At 43.7% G+C, this 26,175-nt stretch overlaps 2 protein-coding genes and 1 gene segment (V, D, J or C); all 3 read right to left on the bottom strand.

Annotated features, from left to right (window-relative positions):
* Positions 1 to 1,934: 1,934 nt before the first annotated feature.
* Positions 1,935 to 2,876, bottom strand: LOC134405855 (olfactory receptor 10G6-like). The gene has a single exon (XM_063137108.1). It carries the CDS (start codon positions 2,874 to 2,876, stop codon positions 1,935 to 1,937), a length of 942 nt encoding a protein of 313 aa, XP_062993178.1.
* Positions 2,877 to 9,648: 6,772 nt separating this feature from the next.
* Positions 9,649 to 16,470, bottom strand: LOC134405854 (T cell receptor alpha variable 18-like). The segment is given in 4 exon segments: positions 9,649 to 9,693; positions 10,930 to 11,231; positions 12,766 to 12,820; positions 16,450 to 16,470. Coding segments are annotated over 4 exon segments (423 nt in total).
* Positions 16,471 to 20,492: 4,022 nt separating this feature from the next.
* Positions 20,493 to 21,437, bottom strand: LOC134406150 (olfactory receptor 10S1-like). The gene has a single exon (XM_063137435.1). It carries the CDS (start codon positions 21,435 to 21,437, stop codon positions 20,493 to 20,495), a length of 945 nt encoding a protein of 314 aa, XP_062993505.1.
* Positions 21,438 to 26,175: the final 4,738 nt, after the last annotated feature.

The following is a 26,175-nucleotide window of genomic DNA, read 5'->3' as shown; positions in this document are numbered from 1 at the left end:
TCATTTATTAAATTTATATACCGCCCCATAGCCAAAGCTCTCTGGGCAGTTTACAAAAGTTAAAAACAGTGGACATTAAAAAAAAAAGTATACAAAATTTAAAACCATCAAAAATATATAAAAACAACAGTATAAAACAGTATCCATTTTAAACAACAGTTCTGGGGTCCATTAAAAAACAAACTTAGCATATGTTGTTAAATGCTGTTAAATGCCTGGGAGAAGAGAAAGGTCTTGACCTGGCGCCTGAAAGATAACAATGTTGGCGCCAGGTGAGCCTCATCGGGGAGATCATTCCATAATTGGGGGGCCACCACTGAAAAGGCCCTCTCCCTTGTTGCCATCCTCTGAGCGTCCCTTGGAGTAGGCACTCGGAAGAGGACCTTAGATGTTGAGTGCAGTGTGCAGGTAGGTTCATGTCGGGAGAGGCGTTCCCTCAGGGATGACCTAGGGATGACCCTGGGATATCTGGAAGGTGTAGACATGCCCAAAGTTTGCATGAAAATTCATAAGCATTTTTGTATATGTTTCCCTAACACATGCATTTTTGCCTACTATACACATCTGGCGGGCGGGACGACGACAATGACGACAACAAACAGTTTTTCTAAGAAAAGGGATTTTTGATGTTATTTAATGAATTTTGCAGTGCAGTTCTCCAGTCAAAAAGTGCATGCAAAACTATGTATTTTAGGGGGAAATAACAATTTTGATTATATTTTAAATTCAATTTAATTGTTTTTATTTTGTTAAAATTCATAATAAAAAATTGTTTTAAAAAAAGTTATCTCCCCCTAAGATATGTAGTTTTGTACACACTTTTTGACTGGAGAACTCCACTGCCAACTTAGAAAGATAATGAATACCTTTATTGAATAAGTCTTCTGACCATTTCAAAAATAGAAAGATAATGGCGTTTCATTGATTCTGAACTTTTCTTTCTGTTTTACTTAAAGTTTGCATGGAAATTCATAAGCATTATTGAATACATTTCCCTAACACTTGCAATTTTGGCTATCTTACACATTTTTGGGAGGGGTGGGGGAAACAGTTTTTTTTAAAAAAAAGATAAAGCACTTTTAATGTTATTTCTCCCTAAGATATGTAGTTCAAATCCCTCTTTGAAAATGGCCAAATTCTATTTCTTTGTAACAGGGAGCTCCATAATCCAGCTTTCTTCAAGTGAAATACAGGCATTGGCTCTGGCTGTAGCATTACCAGTGGAGGCTGGTGGCTCTGATTTCAGTGGGCCTGTGAATCTACTCTGGCTTTCAGTCAGAACGAGTCAGAACTCCAAAGAAGCTCCTTAAGGTGCTGGACCCATTTGGGGGATAGGTACATGGCTTCCCCAGAAATCAGACTTGAAATGAATGCATGTGCACAAATAGAAATGAAATGGGTGGTCCAGCCACATGGAGTTTTGTAGTTACATTTTTTTTAATTTGTATGTTGTGGACAGCAGGTTCTAAATGGTATAAAAGAAGACAATAGAGATCAGGTGAGTGTTCCAGGCTTAGGGTGGGTCCCATGTGGTCTGTCTTCTGTTGTACTGACCAGAGAAGTAGCTGCCCATAAATGGACACGATGTTCTTCAAACATGTATTACAAGGACCCATTTGTTCAAAAGTGCAAAATATGCTTCCACTAGCAAAACAATTCCCAAGGGGATGGATTCAGATCTATGCTGGATCAAGAGTGCTGGTGGAAGTGGACTTTCCTGACCTCTCCTTCAAATGGAAGTCCCTCCATCTCCCTGAAATCGTTACACATGGAATAAGGAGACCCTACTGAATGGGGTGAGGTGTGGTGCCTGTGGGAGGAGGATCCTCAAAAATTGGTTTGGGGCCTTCTGTGACTGGAGCCCTTTTTCTCATGGAAACCTCTTCCTCTCGTGGAAGGTAGGACCCACATTGAACTGAAGAACATTATCTCTATTAGCTAAGAGGGCACTGTGGTTTTCTGCTGCATAATTTCCTCACACCCACTTTCATCTCTTTGTTCCTCAGTGTGTATATGACAGGGTTTAAGCAGGGTGTCAATGCTGCATAAAACATAGCAACCACATTATCCAAGGAGTCCTGAGATGCTGGACGCACGTAGTTGTAAACCACAGGCACATAGTATATCACCACCAAGGTGACATGGGCTGAGCAAGTGGAGAAGGCTCGGTGTCTCCCTTTGGCAGTGGGAATCCTTAAGATGGCAGAAATTATATACACGTAGGATGTCAGGATCAGGAGGAAACAGGTCATGGCTACCAACCCAATGTCAACCAAAGTCACCATCTTGTTGAGGGATGTGTCTGCACAGGCTAGTTTCAGCATAGGTGGGATGTCACATAAAATGTAGCTCACCTGGTTCCCCCGGCCATATGGCAAACGGAAAGTGAGGGAGGTGTGTATAACAGAGTGCAGGGAGCCTCCAAACCAGGTGCCGATGGCAAGGCAACAGCAGACTTGACCACTCATGATGGTACTGTAGTGGAGTGGTTTGCAGATGGCCAGGAAGCGATCAAAGGCCATCACGGTGTACAAGAAGCATTCTGTGCAGCCCAGGAAGTGGAAGAAGAAGAGCTGGGATACACAACCAGCAAACGAGATGACCCCATTACCCTCTACCAGCCAAGCGATCAGTTTGGGAACCACCACTGAGGAGACCATCATGTCCATGATGGAAAGGTGGCAGAGGAACCAGTACATGGGCTTGTGCAAATGAGGCTCCAATGCTATCACTAAGAGGATCAGGCCATTTCCCGAAAGGGACAGTATGTACACTAGGAAGAAGAAAGTGATCAACAAGAGCTTTAGGTGTTTAGGGTAGAAGAATCCCAGAAGTTCAAAATGTTCAAGAACTGATGTGATATTTCCACACTCCATTCAGGCTGTCCTTACCAAGGCAGAACAAAAGTCATGGTGATAATTTCCAGAAACCTGATGTCAACTAAGGAGACGACCTCATGGTTGATTGTTCCCATGCAGACTGGCTTCAGTCCAGATATTCCTCAATAAGTATGGCAAATAGAGAATGAATTATTGTTGGTGATGTTTAGAATTTAACCTCCCCTCTCTTGTTTAGAGGCAGTTTCATGATATTTGGTGTTATCTTGAATAATTCAATTACGTATTTAGCTGGAATGCTTCCCATATGATTGTTAAAAAAAACCCCATTGTCCATTAAAGAATGTTATATACCTTCTTCTAGGGCAACAAGGTTTCTTTGCTGTATTAAACAAAGCACTGATTCCTCAAGATGAGTGTTCACGGATATTGATTCTTCCTATGGTTTCGGTCAAACCTATCCATGTTCAGTCAATCCAGTCCTCACCCTGTATATGTAAAATAATAATAATAATAATAATAATAATAATAATAATAATAATAATAATAATAATAGAAGAAGAAGAAGAAGAAGAAGAAGAAGAAGAAGAAGAAGAAGAAGAAGAAGAAGAATTTTCAGTGCAGCTGAGAAAACTTCATTCAGCTGAAGATATTGGTGAGGGCAATAATTACATAAATTTAGAAAACTTTTTTTTTAAAATACAGTCTCCATTAGTTTATCTATTATCAGTCCAGTATTTTTACACAACAGATTGCATGTCCCAGTTGTACTCCTTAGCTCTCTTTCCTGCAGTGTCTTTTTTATCCATCAAAATGCCATTTCCCCAACATTATGGAGCAAGCAAGGGATGGCTTTGTTTACAATGAACAAACAGGTACTGCACTGGGTTGCTGACAACTAAGCAATTAACTAAGTTGTGGCATGATCAATGGAAGCACCCACCTGATAAAACTGGGAACTGTATTTTGGCAAGAGAATACATCATCCTAGGAAATAGTCCTCTGCCTGAACACTTGACATTTGTTGCTGGGCCATCTTTATACCCTGTGTATGTTCCCACCCCCCTTCCCTTCCCTCCCCCCTCTGCTCTCTACTCATTTTGTGTCCCTCCGGTCACAGGGACTTATGCACGTGAGACTTGGGTAGTTCTTGAGTTAACGATGATAACAGTTGAAATGTCAGAGGGCTTCGTTAAGAGGTCGCTTTCTTTGGCGTAGTGCAAAGGAACCATCCCAAGATGCAACCCTTTGTTCAGTGATGCTCTTCTCAGTCATATTCATCTGAACATTTTAGGGTAGGGGTTCAGAATCTGATCTTATCATCATGTTCCCTGAATGCCTGTGTGGCAAATACAGGGATTTTGGGAAGGGTGATGGTGGACAGGGGGACCATTAAGAGGAGGTTAGAAAAAGGGGAGGAGTTAAGATTGGTCCTGTGAAGAGGGTGCTGTGGGTCAGTGGGACAGGCAAAGAACTGTATTTGGAGAGGACGGCATGGGTCAGAATGGCCGTGAAGAGCAGGTAGATGGGCAGGCCTGCAGCTCAAGAACAAGGCAGAGAAAGGCATGGATCACCAGCCATCTTAAAGAACAAGATCCTTAATGACCAGGAAAGCCAGAAAGTATTATTTGAAATGACAGGGATATTAGAGTACTTCCAGTTTTGTGGATAATGTTCATAAAAACGGTAATTTTCTTAGGAAAGGAAAGGAACCTCTCGTGCAAGCACTGAGTCATTACTGACTCTTGGAGGGACGCCAGCTTTCACTGAATTTTTCTTGGCAGGCCTTATAGCGGGGTGGTTTGCTGTTGCCTTCCCCGACCGTTATTACCTTTCCCCCAGCTAACTGGGTACTCATTTTACCGTCCTTGGGAGGATGGAAGGCTGAGTCGACCCGAGCCGGCTGCCTGAAACCAGCTTCCGCTGGGATCGAACTCAGGCCATAGGGAGAGTTTCAGCTGCAGAAACTGCTGCTTTACCGCTCTATTGCTAACATTGACCAGTGTCTGTTGGAATTTGTCCAATGCCTATCTCAGATCGTCCTATAGAGAACCATTATATGTGCAATGGGAAAATTGGACTGCACAAGTTGGGAGAGCCCCCTCCCGATAGACCAGGGATTTTGAACCTCAGGCCAGGGGGTCAAAACTGACCCACCTGGGGTTCTAATCTGTCCTTTTGGAGTTCCCCAACTGGCCAAGCCCCATTACTTTGTAAAAAGTTGATATCCATCTCCTAAGGCTTATTTCCTGGCAGTAATCACTTTAAGTTAAAATATGCTGGCATTTTGGCTCCACCACTTTGGCCCTGCTACATTTCATCTTTGGCCCCACCCATGACTGGAAGGCTACCCCCCCTCCCTCTCCAAGAGTTTGTCCAAAATTGAATTTGGCCTTTGGGCTGAAAGAACTTCAACACATCTGCATCCTGGGGCGGTGGCTGTGGTTGTGTTGTCCCATCCATTTGGACTTCTGAAAATAGTACGCCATGAGTAACAAGCTAAGAAAACAGCCGCCTGAGGACTGTACAGGACACCCAGCTGCTACTGCAAACACTTCTAACACTGCTTCCACATTCACTCACTTTCAATATGGCATCCAAACCATGCCACCATCCTACCCTTGTCATGTTGTATTTCTCTTGTGGGTCTTCCATCTTTTCTCAAACCACAGGAAGTCCAACTTTTTTCAGAAGAACAGAAGGGGAGTACAACGTCCACAGGTGCAGATGCTATTAGCAATACTTTATTTTTAAAATGTTATCCTTTAATAACCACTGAACAACTGCACACACACACACACACACACTAGTGGAGGCTGGTGGTTCAGATTTCAGTGGGGATGTGTATCAAGTCTGGGTTTCAGTCAGCTCTAAAGGAGCTTTGCAGGGTGCTGACTCTAACTCAGGGACAGGGCTTCAGTACCTTAGATTGCCCCTTTAGAGTTCTAGCTTTAGAGTTCAGGCCAGAGACAGAAGCAGGTGAATAAGCAGGTTGCCATGGTAAAGAAAAGGAACACCCAGAAGTCTGTTGTCAGTAGGGCCCTGCTGGGCTGTGGGTCTTTGGTAGAAGCCTGACAAGGCCTATTCTAGAGGCACCTGGGAAATGCATAACTCCCACTTTCCTGACTTCTCACAAACTGTCTTCGTTCTCCTTCTTCCTGACTTTCTCCAACTGCAACTAACCCTGACCACCATTCCATTCTAGCTTCAGCTATCAGTCATTCCTCCATTCGCTCTTCTGATTCAATGGTATAATCAGGTTTGTCATAAACAATCATAAACTTAATTAATTCCTGCATCTGTCCTGGAATGTTGTAGTTTAGTTATGACAGGCAAAAAAAGCATTAAAAAATCTCATCAAGTCAAAAACCCTGGAAAATTAATCGTCGTCATCATCATCATCATCTCACTTGGCACTTAAAAGCCATTAATGCAGTCACTAGGCAAGCCTGCCTGGGGGAAAAAGAATCCATGAGCAGGGTGCCACAACTAAGAAGGCCCACACTCCAGTTGTCTCCAAGCACACCTCAGATAGTGTTCAAAGATTAACACGTTATGCAGAGACCTAGGCTTACACCTACAACTCCCAGCATGCCTTGGGTGGGAGGAAAGACTTAGCAGTCTTTGGCAGCCATCATCTGGAAGTGGCTCTCCATCCTTGGTCACATGTCGCTAGGCACCATTGGCAGCAGTAGGGGAGGAGGGCACAGGTCCTGGGCTGTCATCAACGGCAACAACCATAGTTAACTATTAGTCAGTCAGCCAGCTGGCTCCCTCATTACGGGCACCGATTGCACAGTGCAGCCTGGACTGGCTCAGCCAGACTTTACTTCCCATGATCCTCAGTGACAGGACTCCCATTGAGCAAGTCGTCACTGTAGCAAAAGGCATGCTGGGAGTTGTAGTTTTTGTTTCCTGTGGGGACAAGTAAAATCATGTTGGCACCCCCTCTCCAACACCCCCATGTTCAGGGGTGAGAGAGAAAATAAAGAAACAAATTTAATTTGTTTTAAAGTTACCTCACAGGTCTAGCACCAGCCTACCTTGCAGGGTTGTCATGAGGGTGAGAGAGGGAAAAAAAAGAAATGGATTTAATTTGTTTAAAAGTTAACTCACAGGCCTAGCACCGGCCTACTACTTTAAGATGACTACCTCACAGACATATATCTTAGGGAGCCCGAGCAATGCTGGGTATATCAGCTATATATATGGTATTGTTGTCAATGTTAATTACATAGAGTGAATATGGTAAGTGAGTAAGGGGGAGGGGAGAGAGAGTGAATGGAACATTGGTGCACTGGTGACTGATTGGTGGAGAGTATGAGGGGGCAGAGCTTTAAATAGGAGTGTCTGTAGTCAGAGCCAGTCAGAGTGAGTGTCATAGGCCCCGTTCAGAAGACACCTTAAACCATGGCTTTAATCACAGTAGTTAAGCCAGAAAGCCAGGCTGTGTTCAGAAGACACCTTCAACCATGGCTCTAACCTTTGCCACAACAAAATAAGGGGGATTCAGGGGACAGGGCCACAACTATGACATTATGGGAGGGTCAGGGGCACACATCCTGACCTCATCCAGGTGGGGGGAGCAAACTAGGCTCCCACCCCAAAACAGTTCTGCCTGCCTGAGCTAGGTCTCGCACACATTTCCTTTCCAGCTTTTCCACCATATCACCTCTAGGTGGTGCTGTTGTGCTGTAGCAGAATAGCACAAATACAGAATTAGGAAAAGACCGTTTCTTTTGCTTTCAGAATAATAACCCCACTCCAAAAAGTCCCAATGAAGTGTGCTTTAAACTAGAAGAGAAACTGGGGGATCACAACGTAGTCTAAAGAACCCATGAAGAACAGTGAGTAAGGAGTCATGAGTAATAGTAAATGCCTCTTGTAGACAAGCTCAACATCTGGAGGGCCACACATGCTCCATCCCTGTCATAGAGTAAAGGTAGCTCATCAAGCCTAAAAAGAGCTGAGGTTTTGGTAGGGGGGCTGCCTCTTCCTGTATCACTGTGCTCCCACGGCACAGAAGTAGGTTCCTGAATTTTGGACCTGAGCACCAGAGAGATGTAGACGGCTTTTTGTCCCCTGCTCCAGGTATTCTGCGGTGAAGGATTTGTTAGTGACATTTTTTTCGGAGGCAATTGTCAGGAGAAGGGAGGGTGCTGTGCTAGGCAGCTGGAGATACCAATAGAAGTAACTGTAGGAAGCAGAGTTGCTGCAGATAATCGTGAACTGCTCCCCTTCCTGGACATCCTGCGATGACGGTACCTGAGTCACTTGAGATTCTGAGATACTGACTGCAGGGAGACATAATTAAAAGTAAATGGTCAGTTTGGTTCCAAAACATGAAACCAAATTTAATCTGCAAAAAGTAGAATCATAGAATAGTAGAGTTGGACTCCAGTGTGGGCTCTCCCACACTAGAGGCATTCAAGAGGCATCTGGACAACCATCCACCCATCTGTAGGGTGGATTCCTGCACTGAGCGGGGGGTTAGACTCAATGGCCTTTTAGGCCCCTTCCAACTCTACTATTCTTTGAGTCTATGGAAGGGGCCTATAAGGCCATCGAGTCCAACCCCCTGCTCAATGCAGGACTCCACCTTAAAGCATACCTGACAGATGGTTGTCCAGCTGCCTCTACAAATGTGGGAAATTTGTAGACACGCAGACACAGAGATCTCTTTCTCTCCCTCTCCACCTCCCTCCTCGCTCTCTCTCTCTCTCTCTCTCTCTCTCTCTCTCTCTTCCAGGTAGGTATAACTTTCTGCCCACTTTTCTATCCTGGTCGGTTAAATAAAATCATTTTACTTTACTCTGAACACAATTTTCGGAAATGCCAATCAATTATTTCACATGCATAGATTCCCCACCCACACCCACACCCGGTCTACCTGTTATTATTCTGGCTAGTAATCAATTCTTATATCTCCTCCTTCATCCAGTTTGTACAACAGAAGATGAGTGCCTACTTTGTAATCAGCGGAGTATATTTTTTGCCCTTTCATTCTTTAGACTTAAACATGCAAAGAGGTTTAGTCTAAGCCATGGTTTCTCCTTCCCTCCCTTAAGCTGCTTCAATAATTATTATTATTATTATTATTATTATTATTATTATTATTATCTATTACAATTTTATACCACCCAATAACCAAAGCTCTATTGGCAGTTCACACAAAAATACAATAAAACAATGTTTTGTTTTAAAAATCATTTAAAAGTTTGAAAAAGAATAAAACCAGAATAAGCATCAAAGCATCTTCCATTTGGCTTGCTCTGATTTCCTCTCATCTTTCCATCAGTCCATCCATCGGTTGATTAATAGCATGGGTGGGAGAATGGCATTACCCAGCTCAAGTTACAGGAAGTCAGATTCCGGCTAGACATCAGGAAAAACTTCCTGACTGTTAGAGCAGTACGACAATGGAATCCGTTACCTAGGGAGGTTGTGGGCTCTCCCGCACTAGAGGCCTTCAAGAGGCAGCTGGACAGCCATCTGTCAGGAATGCTTTAAGGTGGATTCCTGCATTGAGCAGGGGGTTAGACTCGATGGCCTTATAGGCCCCTTCCAACTCTACTATTCTATGATTTCTATGATCCTTTCTCACTGAGAGCAACTAAGATTTTCTCTGTGGATTGCTGCACTTACCTAGGAAGAGTAGCCCAAAGAGAGGCCTCTGCTGAGCCAGCCAAGTTCTTAAGACCATTCTGAAGGAGATGCTGAGTGCTTCTCCTTTTTGGGACAGGTGTTTTCCCCTATGAAATGGCTTAGCAATGCCTGGCAAAAGAAACAAAGGGTCTTCCTTCCCCCAGACTCAAGGAATTCTCCACTTGAGTTTGCTGCTGCTGCTTGCTCTCATCTGTCAGGGCAGAAGAAAAATCTTTGCATTATCTTAACAGGGTCGGGGTGCTAGCAAATCTCTGCTAGCGAACTTCTACCTTCTTCTGAGAAAGGATGGCTCCTTAGTACCATCTAGTGGAGAAGAACATGCATGATTTAGATCACAGAGAGGGACTCTCTGGCTCATGGGAAAACCTGGAGGAGGGCCTTTGCTCAGGATCTTAATTTATGGGCAGGCACATGTGGAGACAGGCAATTCTTCAGGATGATCTCAGAATGTCCTGCACCAGCTGGGAAATAAACTGAGAACCCTTCCTTCGGTTCTGCTGACTGAAGGATAGTTGTGGTCTTATCCACTATTAGATGGGAAAGCAATAGAGGTGGGTGGACAGAGGGGCCTTTGGAAGACCTCTCTGAGTGGAGTTGCTCTGCTTTTTTTTTTCTTCCTCTGAGCTCATAAAGTAGAGGTGTCAAACCTCATGCTTGTTGGCCAAATCGGGCCCACCCATATTCCTAATCTGTCTCTCAAGAGTTCCATTTTTTCCCTAGGGGCAGAATATATTATTTAACTCTTTCTCAGGGTTGGGGCTAGAGGCACCTGGTGGCTCCTATTTAAGTGGGGTGGTAAATCTGCTCTGGGTTTCAGTCAGAATTCTACAAAGAACTATCCAAGGTCCTGAATCCATTTAGGGATAGGTTTCAGCTCTTTGGATAACTCTTTTAGAATTCTGGCTGGTGCTGGCTGAAACTGAGAGCAGATTCACTGCCCCAATGAAGGAGGAGCCACCAGCTTCCACTGGCCCTATGCCTGGCCTCACCGGGGGGGGGGGGGTCATCTTTAGCGGTGTCTGTAGTACAGCTTATGGCCACCATCTTGCACCCTTCACAACACCCTGGACCTAGCATCCTCCAGGGCATTGTACGTATGTGTGGAATGGTGGATAAAAATAGTGGAGAATATTTGGATAAAATTCTTCACAGTAGCCATTTTCTAGGAGAGTGAGAAAGAGAATGATCTCAGAAATTCTCTGAGATGGACCCTTGGTCTGATCCAGCATGGCTCTTCTTATTCTCTTCTTATGATCTGAGAAAAATAAATGACTTCTGAGAAATTTCAGCTCAGCTCTGCTCTGCTCCTGGGAAGCATGCATGAGATTGCTGCCTAAACCCCTGAATATATTGTGAATGACCCTCTTCTGCTTTGCAAATTTTCCATTCCGTGTTTTCGTTCTGCTTTTCTGCCAGCCGTTCTCACTGTGTAGCTCACAGCACAGAGATAGACCGAAGAGTCACTCAGCCGGCTGTTGGGTTTCTCCATCTTGAAGGTCCTCTGGTTCTTATCATGCTTGGATCTGAACCCTTGGCAGAGGCCCTCATCTGAAATCTCCACTCCGAAATTCCTCAGGAAGAACTTGGGAGGCTGTCCAGGGGACTGGATGTACCAGAATGGATAGGTTAGGCCTGACGATTCATAGGTACATTTGAGAGAGATCGGGTCTCCCTGGGTGACAGTCATGGGACCTCCCATTTGGGTCACTGACCTTCCAACACTCCCTTCTGTAGAGAGGACAATGGGATAAGAGATGGGTTAGATGGCAGTGAGGAGAGGAATGAATGGACAACTCTTTTGCCAAGAGGCAAAGGTTCTTTTAGGATTCAGAAGGAATAAGCACACAAGTGGATAGAAGTCTAAGATTTTATTCCATAGAAGACAAAAAGATACAAACAAACACGTAATACTGAGCTAGAAAACTTACTTCCCCATTCTGTAGTTGGGAGCTCCAGGAGAACTCTTCCACCATCCGGGTCTGCGTCAAAGCTCACTGTGAGCAAGTTTCTGGGGACTTATGTACTTGAGGGCCACATGGACTACCTTCAGCAACCCATGTTATTACATATTCCTCCAAGGTCATAAGACAAGGCTGAGCTGGTGGCCATCAACCAACGCAGGTAACTCTGGTACAAACAATAATATGAAGCACCTTTAAAGGAACCAGGCTCTCAAATGGGGATCCAGGCATAGAAGGGCAAGGGATGTATACCAACTTATTGTCGTGTTTCTTTGGGGGGAGGGGAATCCTTCCTTCTTAGGAGAGAAAAAACGAGGCCTGCTAAGTAATCCACAAAGCTTTATTAAAGCAATAAACATCTCTTCCCACCTGAAGAGGGTCTAATCTCTTGGAACCTTCTCCCTAGGCAAAACTATGCAAATTGTCGTTTCAAGGAGAACAGAAAGCCTTTTCCCAAAACATGTTAACTTCAGAGAGGCTAGTTCTGAGCCAGCTTTTGGAATGATGCAAGTTGGGCCGACTTTCTCTCGCCTTCCTTTCGCTCTGCCCGTTTTAGCCTGCGGCGCACCCTAGGATCAGCTAGCCTGTCAGTGCTCTCTCCTTCGGAAGAATGTTGGCTTCTCACTGCCTGCTCATCATGTCTGTTGCCCCCTCCGCGGCCCCCCGTCCATGATTTCCCCCCCCCCGGCCCGATGGGCACAGCGTTCCTATGGAGCCCAGTCCGTGGCTTCTCCTGGCTACTCGCGACTAAGCGAGCAGCCGGGAAAAGCCATGGACCCCGCTAGACCTTCCGCACCTCCCTGACTGGCAATAAAATATTTTCAAAGAAAGAAAGGATGCTACCAAAAAAAACCAACAACCCAGCAGCAGTTGGCATTTGACTGCTGCATTCGGGAGACATACAAGAATGCAATGCATTGAAAGGACCTTTTGGACAGCAACTGAGCCAATATGCAGACCTCCCAAATCAGTGAAACGCCCTTCAGTTTCATATCTTCCAAATACTGAGGATGTCACTGATATTCCATAAGAGAGCCAGTGTGGTGTAGTGGCTAAAGTATTGGACTGGGAGTTAGAAGATCTGGGTTCTAGTCCCCCCCCCCTCGGCCATGGAAACCCACCGGGTGACTTTGGACCCATCACAGACTCTCAGCCCAACCTATTCCACATGGTTGTTGTTGTGAAGATAACATGGAGAGGAGGAGGATTATGTACGCCGCCTTGGGTACCTTGGAGAAAAAAAGGTGGGATATAAATGTAATAAATAAATAAATAAATAAATAAATAAGACTTAGTGCCACTAGTTTCAAAATGTGCACAGAGAGAGAGAGTCAGAAATAACAAAATGCTCAACACCTACCCCTGAAAGCTATTGACAGCAGCAGCAGCAAAGCCCATGACGGGGACATCTCCACTGCTGCCATCAAATATTTCTGTGGAAGCCAGAAGTGATGGTTGATGCTGAGTCTCCAAGGGCAGGAAACCTCGGTCATAATTCACATGTGTCTCACTCTACTAGACTCGGTGAACCGGAAGGAAGCCTCCTGACACCACAAAGAGCAAGAGGGCTGATAGGTTAAGGAGGAGAGGAGTACTTGAAGGTATAGAAGGCTTAATACTTTCCTCATTCAGCCTCCGCCTCACCAAAAACAGTACAGGAGTTTTTCCAGATCAAGGGCATGAAGGATAGCCCTGCTAGATTGGACCCAAGGCTTGCCTAGTCCAGTATTCTGTTCCCACAATAGCTAACCATATCTCTGTAGAAATCTCACAAGCAGGATAGGAGCACAATAGGACCTCTCCACTCATGTGCTCCAGGCTGTTGATAGTGGGTAATATATAAACACCATGATTGGTAGTCATTGTTGGCTTGATCCTACATCATTTGTCCTCCGATTTTAATCATATTGAATGAAATCTTTATTGCTAAAAGCGATAAGCCATCACAATTCGACATCATAAAAACAAGTGAAAAGATAAGCTAAAATAAATAAGTTAAAAATGGACAATTTAAAGTGAAAAAATAATAATGAACACAAATGGAATATAAAAATAAAAATCACATTAACCTATATTAAGAACTTGTGCGCGGGGAACTAGATCAGTACATATATCAGAACAAAATCTCCATTATGAAACTTGTTGGGAGTCTTGGTGCCTAGCTCTCAACTTACTTGCAGCTAAGGCAAATTTTGCAACCAGATCAGTAATAAATACTGATGTTGAATGTAGTGTTCGGGTAGGTTCATGTCGGGAGAGGCGTTCCATCAGGTATTGTGGTCCCAAGCCATGTAAGGCTTTATAGGTTAAATCCAGCACCTTGAATCGGGCTGAAAAACATACAGGCAGCCAATGCAAGTGGGCCAGAGTGTGTCTTATATGCTCAAACCTTCTGGTCCCAGTTATCAATCTGGCCGCTGCATTTTGCACAAGCTGCAGCTTCCAAACTGTCTTCAAAGGCAGCCCCACGTAGAGCGCATTGCAGTAATCTATGATGATGGTGATGATGATGATGATGATGATGATGATGAAGATGAAGATGAAGAAGAAGAATTTGCTCTCACCTACCCCCTTCTTCCCTTGACACCACCCACCACTGGAATGTGCTACTGGGTAATGTGCTAGTGGGTAACCCCCACACACACACACACACAGCTTCTCCAAAATGGAATTAGGCCCTTGAGTTGAAAAAACTACAACACCCTAGAAGGAAGGTACTTTGGGTATTCAGAATTTCTCCCAGAAAAAGAGAAACAAAGATAGAATGTCCCTAAATGCAACAAATTTTCCACTTCCGCATCTTGCTGTTTGCTCTCAGTTGCAAGCGAGAAGTTCAGCCTTCATGGCAGGAGTATTGCTAGGCCCTGAAAAGATTTGGGGCCCAATCTGCTTCAAACTGATATATGTCAATATATATCAACATGTGCAAATGTGGAAAGGATGATTAGGGTTCACTTAACTACCAAAGGAAACAAATTAACTTTAAAAAAAACTTATATACTATATATAAACTTAAAAATCATATACAAGCTGTAAACAACAGACAACATAGCGTAAACAGAAAGGATAATAAAATTCACATAATTAACAGTGCAGTCCTATACATGTCTTCTCAAATGTAAGCCCCACTGAATTCACATAAAATAAGAAGAACATGTACAGGAAATATGAGTGGCTGCTTAAATGTGGAATTTGAGAGTGTTATGAGTGTTATCTTACAAAATGGCAATTTTTGCCCCCTCTCACCACTGGGACGCAGCCCCCGAGACCTTCTCCAAAGCAGAATTCGCCACTTGGCCTAAAACAGGTTCAACACCTCAGCTATATAGTCTAGGGTTCTGCGCTGACTTCCTTTTTTAATAGTTATAGGACAATGGGCCTGTTCCGACAACATGCTAAGCCATGGTTAGGCCACTAAACCTTTTGCAGCAAATGGTTAGTGAGTATGTTTAACCATGGTTATATATACCCACCATGGTTAGGAATGGTTCACACTACATGCTAAATCATGGTTCACGCAACACGGTAAGCCATAATGCTAGCTCAAAATGCATAACCACCATGGCTTAGCGTGTTGTCTGAACAGGGTCACCGATTTTGTTGTTTTTCTTGTACATTTTCTTTCTTCCTTATTTTATGAGAATTCAGTGGGGCTTACATTTGAGAAGATATGTATAGGACTGCACTGTTAATTATGTGAATGTTATTATCCTTTCTGTTTACGCCATGTTGTCTGTTGTTTACAACTTGTATACGATTTTTAAGTTTATATGCAGTATATAAGTTGTTGTTGTTGTTTTTAAAAATAACCCTAATAAACAAATACAAATCACACAATGTCAATGCCACACACAGTACTGGAGCAGATACACATTTATAGTATTAAGCTAACATTGCCGACAGTTAGGCATTCAAGTGCCTGACACCAGATATATTACAGCAGATGCCTTCAGCAACTATTCTACTTCAACTCGTATTTTCCCAGTTGCTACGGCAAACTGTTTCCATGTTAACTTCTGATCCTCCATGGAGTTCATTAGAGAGCACACCCAGGGTCCCCCAGCTCTTAACTTTGCTGAATCTTTAATTGTCTCCTTCACCACTAACGCCTTTAGGATCATGCAATTCCCCACCGGCTAATTAAGGAGCGTCCATAATTAGAGTCTCCCAGCATCTAGTTAGATGAAATCTCTGAGCGCGCTAACGCTCCGGGTGCCACAGTGGGAATTCAACGCACCATGCAATTTCTGGCTGGGCAGAAATGGAGTTGAGCCAGAGCCAAATCAAAACAGTTAAAACTCTTGCAATTCCCTTTGGGGCAATTACACACTAATAAGGTAGCAACCATTATATGAGAGGGGACAGGTGTCTGGTTGCCATGAATTGAAACCTTGTCGCAGGCACCCGTGAATTCAGTGTTAAATTACACTAAATCAGAGGTCATTCTATTGGCTTCATTAGTGCCCTGCACCACATGGACTTCTGGTCCCAGTGGATGTCTGTTGAAGAGCTGAGCTGGGCTGGAGAACAGATGCTGAGGACAGGAGAAAGTGTATCATGTAACATTTCAAAACCAAATGGCCTACCAGAAACATATGGAGTGTGGCATGCTAGGGAATTAGCGCCTAAGTTCTCTCAGGGATGCTGCTGGCTTATTTGATGTGGTTGTGGAGTGACTGTAGGAATGACACCCTCCACAGCTACAACCAATGAGCCCTCTCTAACATATCCATTCAAGGGACGTACCCTCTCAGGCTGTACGGCCATGGCTAGATGAGGGAGTAGGAGAGCGACAATCTCACAATTTTATGATCATGAGATTGTCGCCCTCGCCTACACACAGCGTGCGACATTATGGCCACCATTTTGGATTTTTTTTTTTAAAGGAAAAGGAGTGCATCCCTGATGGGCACAGAGCTCCTGAGGAGCTCTGTGCCCCATGCCTGGTTCCCGACTCCTCACGGTTACTCACAAGGAGCCAGGACAACCCGCAATGCCTGGATCATCCGAAGACCATGGAAAAGTAGGGGGGAAAGGGTAGGGCAATATCCAAAGCCAAGAGAGGGATCATCCCTCCCTGCTCCTGGGATGGCCTGTGCGTCATGTGCGTCATCTAGCCATGGCCTAAGTTGGGTTTGAAATGTTTCAGTGCTTCACTGCGTAAGAAACTTCTTACACAAAGAAAAACTGATATGTACATGTAAAGGCAAACCAACAACCTTTCCCCTGATATGCGAGCTTTGTACGTGTAAGGAGTTTGTTTTTATGGGGTGAAGAACTGTTCCCAAGTGGTCCATCTGTCACCCACAATTTGAAATGATACACTCTGATGAAGTGTGGATGACATGTGGCTCAATGGGGAATATCGGGCTGCTTTCTAGAAGGTCGTAGCTTTTTCCAAGCCCACATCTGGAATCTGGAAACACCACTGCGTTCCTTATCACATCACCGGGAGTCTGATGGGGTCCAAAGGAGCTCCCCAAACCCATGCCAATGAGCCTTGCCCAGCGATGAGTGAATCAGCAAAATTCAGCCATAGTAGGGGGGAAATTAATTCCATCTCGACTCTCATTCTGCCTCCAGACCTATTAGATTGCAAGTTATGTTTTGTTTTTGGTTTTAAAGTAAAATCTATGCATATTTTCATACATATTTTTGTAATGTACAAATCAATGGGGTGCATCTTCGAAATGTACAGTACACATTCTTCTCACAGTAACTAAAAGATGTTTGTGTGCATTTTTCAAAAGAAAGCAGTTTGGGGCATATTTTACAAATGAATGCATGCTGTCGACTCCTTTGTGATATGAGCATGCCCAAAGCCTTGATTTATCTGTCGGGCCCGGAGAGAACTTTTCCAGGATATGGTGATACTCAATTCAAAATGCAGCCCAATATTACAAGCTGAAAAAATACACATAGCTAGGTAAATACAAACACCATTGCTATGGCAGCTACAATCCATCAACACAGATATGTCATCTCCTCTGGTTTAGGTCTTCTGAATTGTATCTGTCTATTTAGATACATCATTCCACCCTATCCCAGAGGCACGAGTCCTCCCACTTGAAAACACACACACACACACACACATCTAAACGTACACACGTTGTTGCAAAAACAAAGACTATAACCTAGGAGATGCATATCCAATTTCAGCTTAATGCCGGTAGTCATCTCTGCTCATCCACCCACTCACTATGGGCTCATCTACACTAGGGTGACCATATGAAAAGGAGGACAAGGCTCCTGTATCTTTAACAGTTGCATAGAAAAGGGAATTTCAGCAGGTGTCATTTGTATGTATGGAGAACCTGGTAAAATTCCCTCTTTATCACAACAGTTAAAGCTGTAGGAGCTATACTAGAGTGACCAGATTTAAAAGAGGGCAGGGCACCTGCAGCTTTAACTGTTGTGGTGAAGAGGAAATTTCACAAGAAAGCAAAACACTACAGGGAAATAATTGCAGCAAGAAACTACAAAGCTAGGTTATAAGGCTTACATCACTACAGGCATTGGGATCTCCATTGGAATCATTAATGATAGAATAGCAGAGTTGGAAGGGGCCTACAAGGCCATCGAGTCCAACCTCCTGCTCAATGCAGGAATCCACCCTAAAGCATCCCTGACAGATGCTTGTCCAGCTGCCTCTTGAAGGCCTCTAGTGTGGGAGAGCCCACCACCTCCCTAGGTCACTGATTCCATTGTTGTACTGCTCTAACAGTCAGGAAGTTTTTCCTGATGTCCAGCTGGAATCTGGCTTCCTTTAACTTGAGCCCGTTATTCCGCATCCTGCACTCTGGGAGGATCGAGAAGAGATCCTGGCCCTCCTCCGTGTGACAACCTTTTAAGTATTTGAAGAGTGCTATCATGTCTCCCCTCAATCTTCTCTTCTCCAGGCTAAACATGCCCAGTTCTTTCAGTCTCTATTCATAGGGCTTTGTTTCCAGACCCCTGATCATCCTGGTTGCCCTCCTCTGAACACGCTCCAGCTTGTCTGCATCCTTCTTGAATTGTGGAGCCCAGAACTGGACGCAATAATCTAGATGAGGCCTAACCAGGGCCGAATAAAGAAGAACCACTACCTCATGTGATTTGGAAGCTATACTTCTATTAATGCAGCCCAAAATAGCATTTGCCTTTCTTACAGCCATATCGCACTGTTGGCTCATATTCAGTTTGCAATCTACAACAATTCCAAGATCCTGCTCATTTGTAGTATTGCTGAGCCAAGTATCCCCCATCTTGTAACTGTGCATTTGGTCTCTATTTCCTAAATGTAGAACTTGGCATTTATCCCTATTAAATTTCATTCTGTTGTTTTCAGCCCAGCACTCCAGCCTATCAAGATCACTTTGTGGTCTTGATCGTAATGGCCTTGCAAGAGGAGAAGGAAGCAAGGAATAACGACACAGACACCAGAGCTTGGGATAAAACTAGGGCCTCTTTATTTAAATAAGGGAACTTCACTCCTCCCTGGATCTGCATTTGAAAGTGCAGGAATCCATTGTACCCTTTCTTCAGGCACCTAGGCTGCCAATAAGGACGAGCCACTCCATTGAACACAGGGGTCAGGTAAACCCGGCTCCTTATTCAAGCTACACTTCAGTGTATATAGCCTGCGTCACCCCCACTCAGGGCTGCAGAGCTCCGACTAGATGAGACAGGAGGGTCCCCAAAGGCACACCATATCCTGACATGAAGCTGCAAAGCCCCGAGGAGCAGGACCTCCGGATATGCCAATCACCACAAGGTGCCAGAGGGCCCACCATCCCTACTGTAATAACGTTCAAATTCCCACACACCCCTGTCAACCAAACTGATTCACTTATTTATTTTTTCACCCTCTGGTAATCATTTTCCAGTATGGAGTAGGCAAAAACCTAGCAGGTAAAAATTCCTACTCATCCCCTCCTCCAAAGGAGGTGACTGGCTACTCCCATACTAGTTAAAGGGAGGGAGGGTGGGAGCCGAGAAGCGAAAGAGGCCGAGCTTCGGCAGGGCAGGCCTTTATAGGATCTGCCCCACCCACACCTTATGCTGTCCATGTGCCATTGCATGTGTAGCATCTTTTTTCCTCCTCCTCCCCATTTGCAAAAGCCGCCCCCTCCCCAAGCCATTCCAGCTGGGCAGGGAGCAGGCTTTTGTGCAGCACCTTCTGCCTGTGTTGAGGTTCTCAATTGGGAGCTTTACAGTTCAGATATATTTACTGAGCTCACATTAATCCTGCCTATATTCTGGTTATACTCCAATAACCTTGGTTATGTGTTCTCGCAATGTGAAAGGATTAGCCCTCACGAATATTTATTTATTTATTTATTTATTTATTTATTTATTTATTTATTACATTTCTATACCGCCCAATAGCCGGAGCTCTCTGGGCGGTTCACAAAAATTAAAACATTCGAAGTATAAAACAAAAGTATAAAACCATAGCACAACATACAATATAAAAGCTCAACCAGATAAAAACAGCAGCAATGCAAAATTACAAATTTAAAACAGCAAGCAGCCAGTACAGATACGACATTGAGATCCTACCAGAAGCTATCTAAAGGTAAATACTAGACTCTCTAGCCATACCATCTTAGACAGATTGCTGGCTCTGAGCAATATTTTTGAAAGCATAAAGGATAGCTGGTCATGGGCCCAACTGAACATCTAGGTACAAGAGGGAGCAATTGCAGTACACCACTAATCTCCTCAATGGGCCTGTTCAGACAATATGCTAAGCCATGGTTAGGCCGCTAACCCTTTTGCAGTAATTGGTTAGTGAGCATGTTTAAGCAATGGTTATGTAGCCACCATGGTTAGGAATGGTCCATATGAAATGCTAAAGCCTTGGTTCACACAACATGTTTAGCTCAAAATGTTTAACCATTGTGGCTCAGTGTGATATTTGAACAGGGTCAATTTAACAATTCTCTCCTCTGTTTCCAGTAGGCTCCATGAGCTCTGTGTCTCTGACATAGAAACAGAAAATCATCGCTATTGCTGCTTATCTAGTTCGTCTGTTCAACTGCCCATCCTATCTATCTTGAGAAACAATGTGCCTATCAAACAGTTTCCTCAAAGCTCTTTTCACTTCCTTGTTCCTCAGTGTGTAGATGAATGGGTTCAACATTGGAGTGATGATGGTGTAGAACACGGCCAGCGTCCCATGGGTGCTGTCACTTGAAGATGGGCGCATGTATATAAAGACTGGAGGGACATAGTATAGTAGCACCACTGTAAGGTGAGCACTGCATGTGGAGATGGCCCGATGTCTCCCTTCCCTGGTTTGGATTTTCAAAATGGCGGATGCAATGTAGGCGTAGGAGATGCATATGAGTACAAAGCATCCAACGGCCACCACACCAATGTTGGACAATATGACAGTATGGTTCACAGATGTGTCAGCACAGGCCAGCTTTAGCACTGGGGGTATGTCACAAAAGAAATAGTCAACTTGGTTAGGACCGCAGTAGGACAGTCGGAAAGTTAGGCTGGTATGTATTGCGGCATGGAAGGAACCAGTGAACCACGTACTTGCTGCAAGGCCAGAGGAGATCCTCCTATTCATTAGTGTGGCGTAGTTCAGGGGACGGCAGATGGCAAGATAGCGATCGTACGCCATGACAGTATAGAGGAAACACTCAGTGCTCGCCAGGAAGTGGAAAGCATAGAGCTGGATGACGCAGCCTCCAAAGGAGATGGTTCTGTAGCTCGACACTATGAAACCGGCCAAGATTTTGGGCACAGTGACAGAGGAGAGGCAAGTGTCCAGGAAGGAGAGATTGCAGAGGAAGAAATACATGGGCAGGCCATGAAGCTGGGGTTCAAACAAGATGGTGAACAGGATAAGAAGGTTCCCCAGCACTGTCAGTAAGTAGATGACCAAGAAGATGAGGAAGAATAGGAGGGGGAGTTGTGCTGTGTTTGGCAGCCCACTCAGGAGGAATGCATTCACTTCCGTTTGGTTGTCTGGTTCCATCTGACGGAATTGTCAGGTCTGGGTGGTGGGTGAGTCCTAGGTGAGCTGAGATGCAGGAGCCAGTTGGAAGTAGCCAGTAGTGTTTGAGCAGAGAACCAGGTGGCACTAGCAAGGAGCCAGGAGCCAGTGAGCTAAGAACCAGAACTCAATAGGAAGAAACCAGGAGTCAGGACTAGAGGATAAGTCAAGATTGAAAAACAAACCAAAAGAGTAGGGTTAAGGGTACAGCCAAAGGACAGGCAAGCCCGTTTCTTTCAGCCACAGACCCTTCATCTGGAACTTGGAGATAATAAGGTTGCTGTAACGATAACAGTGATAACATACGTTAAATGCTTTGAAAATTGTATACAGCTATTTTTATAAATATAAATTATTATTAAGAAACTAGGAAGAGCCTACAGGATCAATCCAAAGGTCCATCTAGTATAGCATTTTGTTCACACAATGGAAGCCCTTAGGAAACCCGCAAGCAGGACATGAATTGTTGTATTATTATTATTATTATTATTATTATTATTATTATTATTATTATTATTATTCCGATTGTGAACTCAGGTGTTGCATGCCCACAGGAATGTACTCAAAACCGAGAAACAAGAAGAAGGAATCAGATTGCTTGTGGAGACACCAAGGTTTTCAGAAGAGCAGAAAATCTTTATGGGAAGGGCTCTTACTGCTATCAGTTTGTTTCCAGCGTCTCCAACCTTTTTAGGACAGTGGGCACATTTGAAATTCCAACATAGTTTTGGAGGTGGTTTCACAAAATGGCTGCCATGAGGGTTGCCTATTCCCAAAATGGCTGCCATGATGGACATCATCCTTCAGAAAACACTAATTTCCCTTGAAGCAAATTGGTGATGCTAAAGGAAAAGTAACTTAGCTAAGAAGAAGGCAGAAGTGGTGTATGAGCTCAAAATGATAAAACCACTCCTTTAAACCCAGAGTTTGATTTATTGATTGATTGATTGATTGATTGATTGATTGATTACATTTTTATACCACCCAATAGCTGAAGCTCTCTTTTCTGCTCCAGCGCCCATTTCAGACACCTGGGGCTCATCTTCACCAAGCAGGATATTCCACTATGAAAGCGGTATGAAAGCAGTATATAAAAGGCAAGAGCCACACAAGTGCTTTAAAGTGGTATTGAAGTGCACTGCAGGATCTACGCTACTGCTTTATAGTGGTACTGAAGTGCACTGACAACTGTTGGGGCCCATGACAGATCTATACCAAGCAGGATATAACACTATAAAAGTGATATGAAAGCAGTATATGGTATATATCTTATGGGACCCAATAGTTGTCAGGGCACTTCAATACTGCTATAAAGCAGTAGTGCGGCTCCTGCCTTTTATATACTGCTTTCCTAGTGGAATATCCTTCTTGGTGTAGATGAGCCCTTAGAGTCAAATAACCCAACCCTAAACCCAGGCATAACACACCACACACATACACACATACATACATGCACGTATATTATAATGTATCTTGTGAAACACTTAGAGGTAGTTTTAAATATATCTTCAGTAATAGATGATGATGATGATGAAGTCAGGACATTCTTGAATCAGCAAAAGACAGCATGACTTGGCAAAGCCCGTGATGTCCATCTAGGAAAACCACCACGAGTGAGAAAAGAGATGATAATGATGATGATGGATGATGATGATGATGATGATGATGATGATGATGATGATGATGATGATGATACACAAAGCTCAGGCACACAGACACATAAACACACCCTGGCAAACTACACACACCAGCAAACAAACACAGCATACACACAAACACAATGGACAGACCAAAGTCCCCACTTGATTCCTGCCCCTCCTCTTTACCATCACCCCAGCTTACTTCTTTCTGGGCCGCGGGACACACTTCCAGACGAAATGCTGGAGAAGAGCCATTCACCATTTTTATTTTCTAAGAACGCCTCTGGGACACCAGTAGTCTTGCAAATAAAGATGGCACTGGAAGTTGGCACCTCACTTTGCAATGTGACAGCCTTCCAGATTATTATTTTAAATGTGTGGTTTTTTTAAAATTTTAAACTCTTTCCAAATTAAAAAAAAAAAAGCCAGCTACCAAGCATCCCAGATTATGAATATTCTTAATAGAAGCATAGATTTGGATTCAGATACACTCCACTCTGATAGAGGTGTAGTGTAACAATGGATACCAACGTTGCTTGCAATGTGATACAGTTCTTCAGCATCCATTCTCTATATTTGTGTAGCCAAAAGCACAGGCCTCTGGGAACACGGTCCTCGATTACCTCAGAGAGCCTTCTCTGAGGTCATTGAGGACCGTGTTCAGAGACAACCCAAGAAGACGTCCTTCTTTAGGTCAGGATCTCAGTGCTCTCTACTTCTCATCTGACATGGCTGATAAAGCACTGATATGGTTCTGCTCTCAGGAGGAACATAGCCAGTTAGTATAAATAGAACAGTTGCTTCTGGGTATTTTACCAGGAATGCAGTGAATCTGCTTGATTAATTCCCATTGGCTAAGAGACAGTGGCTGTTTCTACACCTGCCTTTTTCCCCTGGATCATCCCTGTGCATCCAAATGACACACAGGGGATCCCGGGAGCAGGCAGAGACAATCCTTCCATTTTCCTAGGATAATCCTTAGGTGTAGAAAGGGCCTGGATGATGAACCAGAGTTTCAATCTGTCTGTTCAGTAGGGGATATGTTTTTGTTTCAGAACAAATGAAAAATTGTTCTGAAACAAATACATTATCCCTATTGAACAGAGGGATTTAAACTCTGAAGTTACCAGTTCATCATCCGGGTCTCTTAGCCAATGAGAATGAATTGGCCAATTCCATTCTGAAAAAAATGCATTGAATAACAAAAGGGTACATTTTTCACTACTCATGTCCATTGTTTTTAGGGTGGGTGGGGGCTTTTGTATGCATGCAGCACCTGGTAAAATTCCCTATTCATCACAACATTTAAAGCTGCAGGACCCTGCCCTCTTTTATATCTGGTCACTCTACAAAAGAGAGCAGGGCTCCTGCAGCTTTAACTGTTTGGTGAGGCCAATATACTCTGTTTTCTTGCTTTGTATGTAGTAAATGACAAACAAATGTATGTGATTGGTTACAAATGCTGAGTAAGGTGTTTTTGTATCATTTTTCAGCGTCCTACTGACGAAGAACTATTGAAACAGAACTTGTACCGGACTACTGTTAATTATATTAGACACTTTATTATATTAGACACTTTATGAAATTATCTATTAGACGCATATTTATGAGATCATTAATTCTTGTCATGAATGTTTAATGGATGCCAACTTATTGCAGGCTTCATTATGAATGTTTGATGAACATCTTGTAAATGTTTTCTATATGCCTGTCTTTTGTACATTTGTGATATCTTTTGAATTATTCATTTTTAAAACTTTCTTAGTACCTTTGTGGTTGAGTGTTATCACTCATATTGTACTACTCCATTCCATATGGTCACCCTAGTTTTCCTAATCCTCTTAACTTCTCCTCTTAAAGGCACAATTCTCCTATCTTCCCCCTCCCCCAACCTTTAAGAAAGCAAATCAGCATGAAAGATTATTTGGATCTTCATGAACACCTATCCATTATGTAAGACTTTCTAGGGAGTAATCCAGGGATTATAAGAGAGAAAACGTCCTGTGGCCAGTGAAGCTGTTGTAGCAAAGGAATCACATGTTTCCTGATCACATCAGAACTGAAGAAGAACCAAAGGTGAAGGAATACATAAGAGCCCAGGAAGGTTCAACTGGAACAGGAAGAACTCTTTCATTCATTCCTGTCCAGGAGCATCCAATAGCTATCTTGGGCCAATTCAGGGCCTGAAGGTACTGTACTCAGAACCTGCCATTTGCAGTTCAGTCATTAACCACATGGGACAATTGTCCACAGAAAACTTATAACCAGAAGTGGAGACACTATTGTCCTCAAAGTGAAATCTCTAGGTATTCTAGATGTGGAATGCCAAAGAAATATCTCAATGCTGGTTAGAATGAACAAATATGAATGGAAGGAGACCTGATCTGGTTTATTCCAGCCCTCTAAAAATAAAATGACACTTTTCATAATTTTCTCCACATTTTCTTCACCATTGGTTTTTGTTTTTGCAGTGGCTGAATTCCCTCCCTTCAATGCCCTGGGGTGATCCTAGGTATATGGAGTATGAGAAATGGGGGCCAGGCTGTCAACACAGTTGACGCTGTTGCCATTTGCATTGGCAGTGCAAAAACACACACACCCAAAAACCCTTAGGGGAAAATAAAAGGGAGAAGCTGTTCTCCAACCATTGCCAATGATGATGCCTACCTGTGAGAAATCATGGGGGAATCTCTCCTCGCCTGGAAGAAATTCAGTGGAATTGTCCCCCCAATTTCTCTATCCACGTATAGGGTGGAGAATTTTGAAAGGTCACTTTTGCACAGCTCTAAATAGGAACATTGTACTAGAAATTAAGATGGGAAAATAAGGGTTGGGGTATATGCTGAAATATATATATGGTATTGTCTGAGAGGGAAGGTAATAAGATTCATAGAGGTGAAAATGGTGAACTGTAATGATGAAATGTAACATGAAGTCTTAGGCCTTAACTAGACCTAAGGTTTATCCCGGGATCATCCCTGTTCATGTAAATGACACACAGGATATCCCGGGAGCAGGCAGGGACGACCCCGGGATGATCCCAAGATAAACCTTAGGTCCAGCTAAGGCCTTGATGTAAC

The sequence above is a fragment of the Elgaria multicarinata genome, chromosome 11, assembly GCF_023053635.1.
Source record: "Elgaria multicarinata webbii isolate HBS135686 ecotype San Diego chromosome 11, rElgMul1.1.pri, whole genome shotgun sequence".
Classification (NCBI taxonomy): Eukaryota; Metazoa; Chordata; class Lepidosauria; order Squamata; family Anguidae; genus Elgaria; species Elgaria multicarinata.
The sequence above is the reverse complement of the archived record's forward strand: the minus strand, read 5'-3'. Positions and strand labels throughout refer to the sequence as shown.

Coding starts and splice junctions, on each gene's coding strand:
- LOC134406150 (XM_063137435.1), bottom strand. CDS start 21,437: ATGGAACCAGACAACCAAACGGAAGTGAATGCATTCCTCCTGAGTGGG.
- LOC134405855 (XM_063137108.1), bottom strand. CDS start 2,876: ATGGAGTGTGGAAATATCACATCAGTTCTTGAACATTTTGAACTTCTG.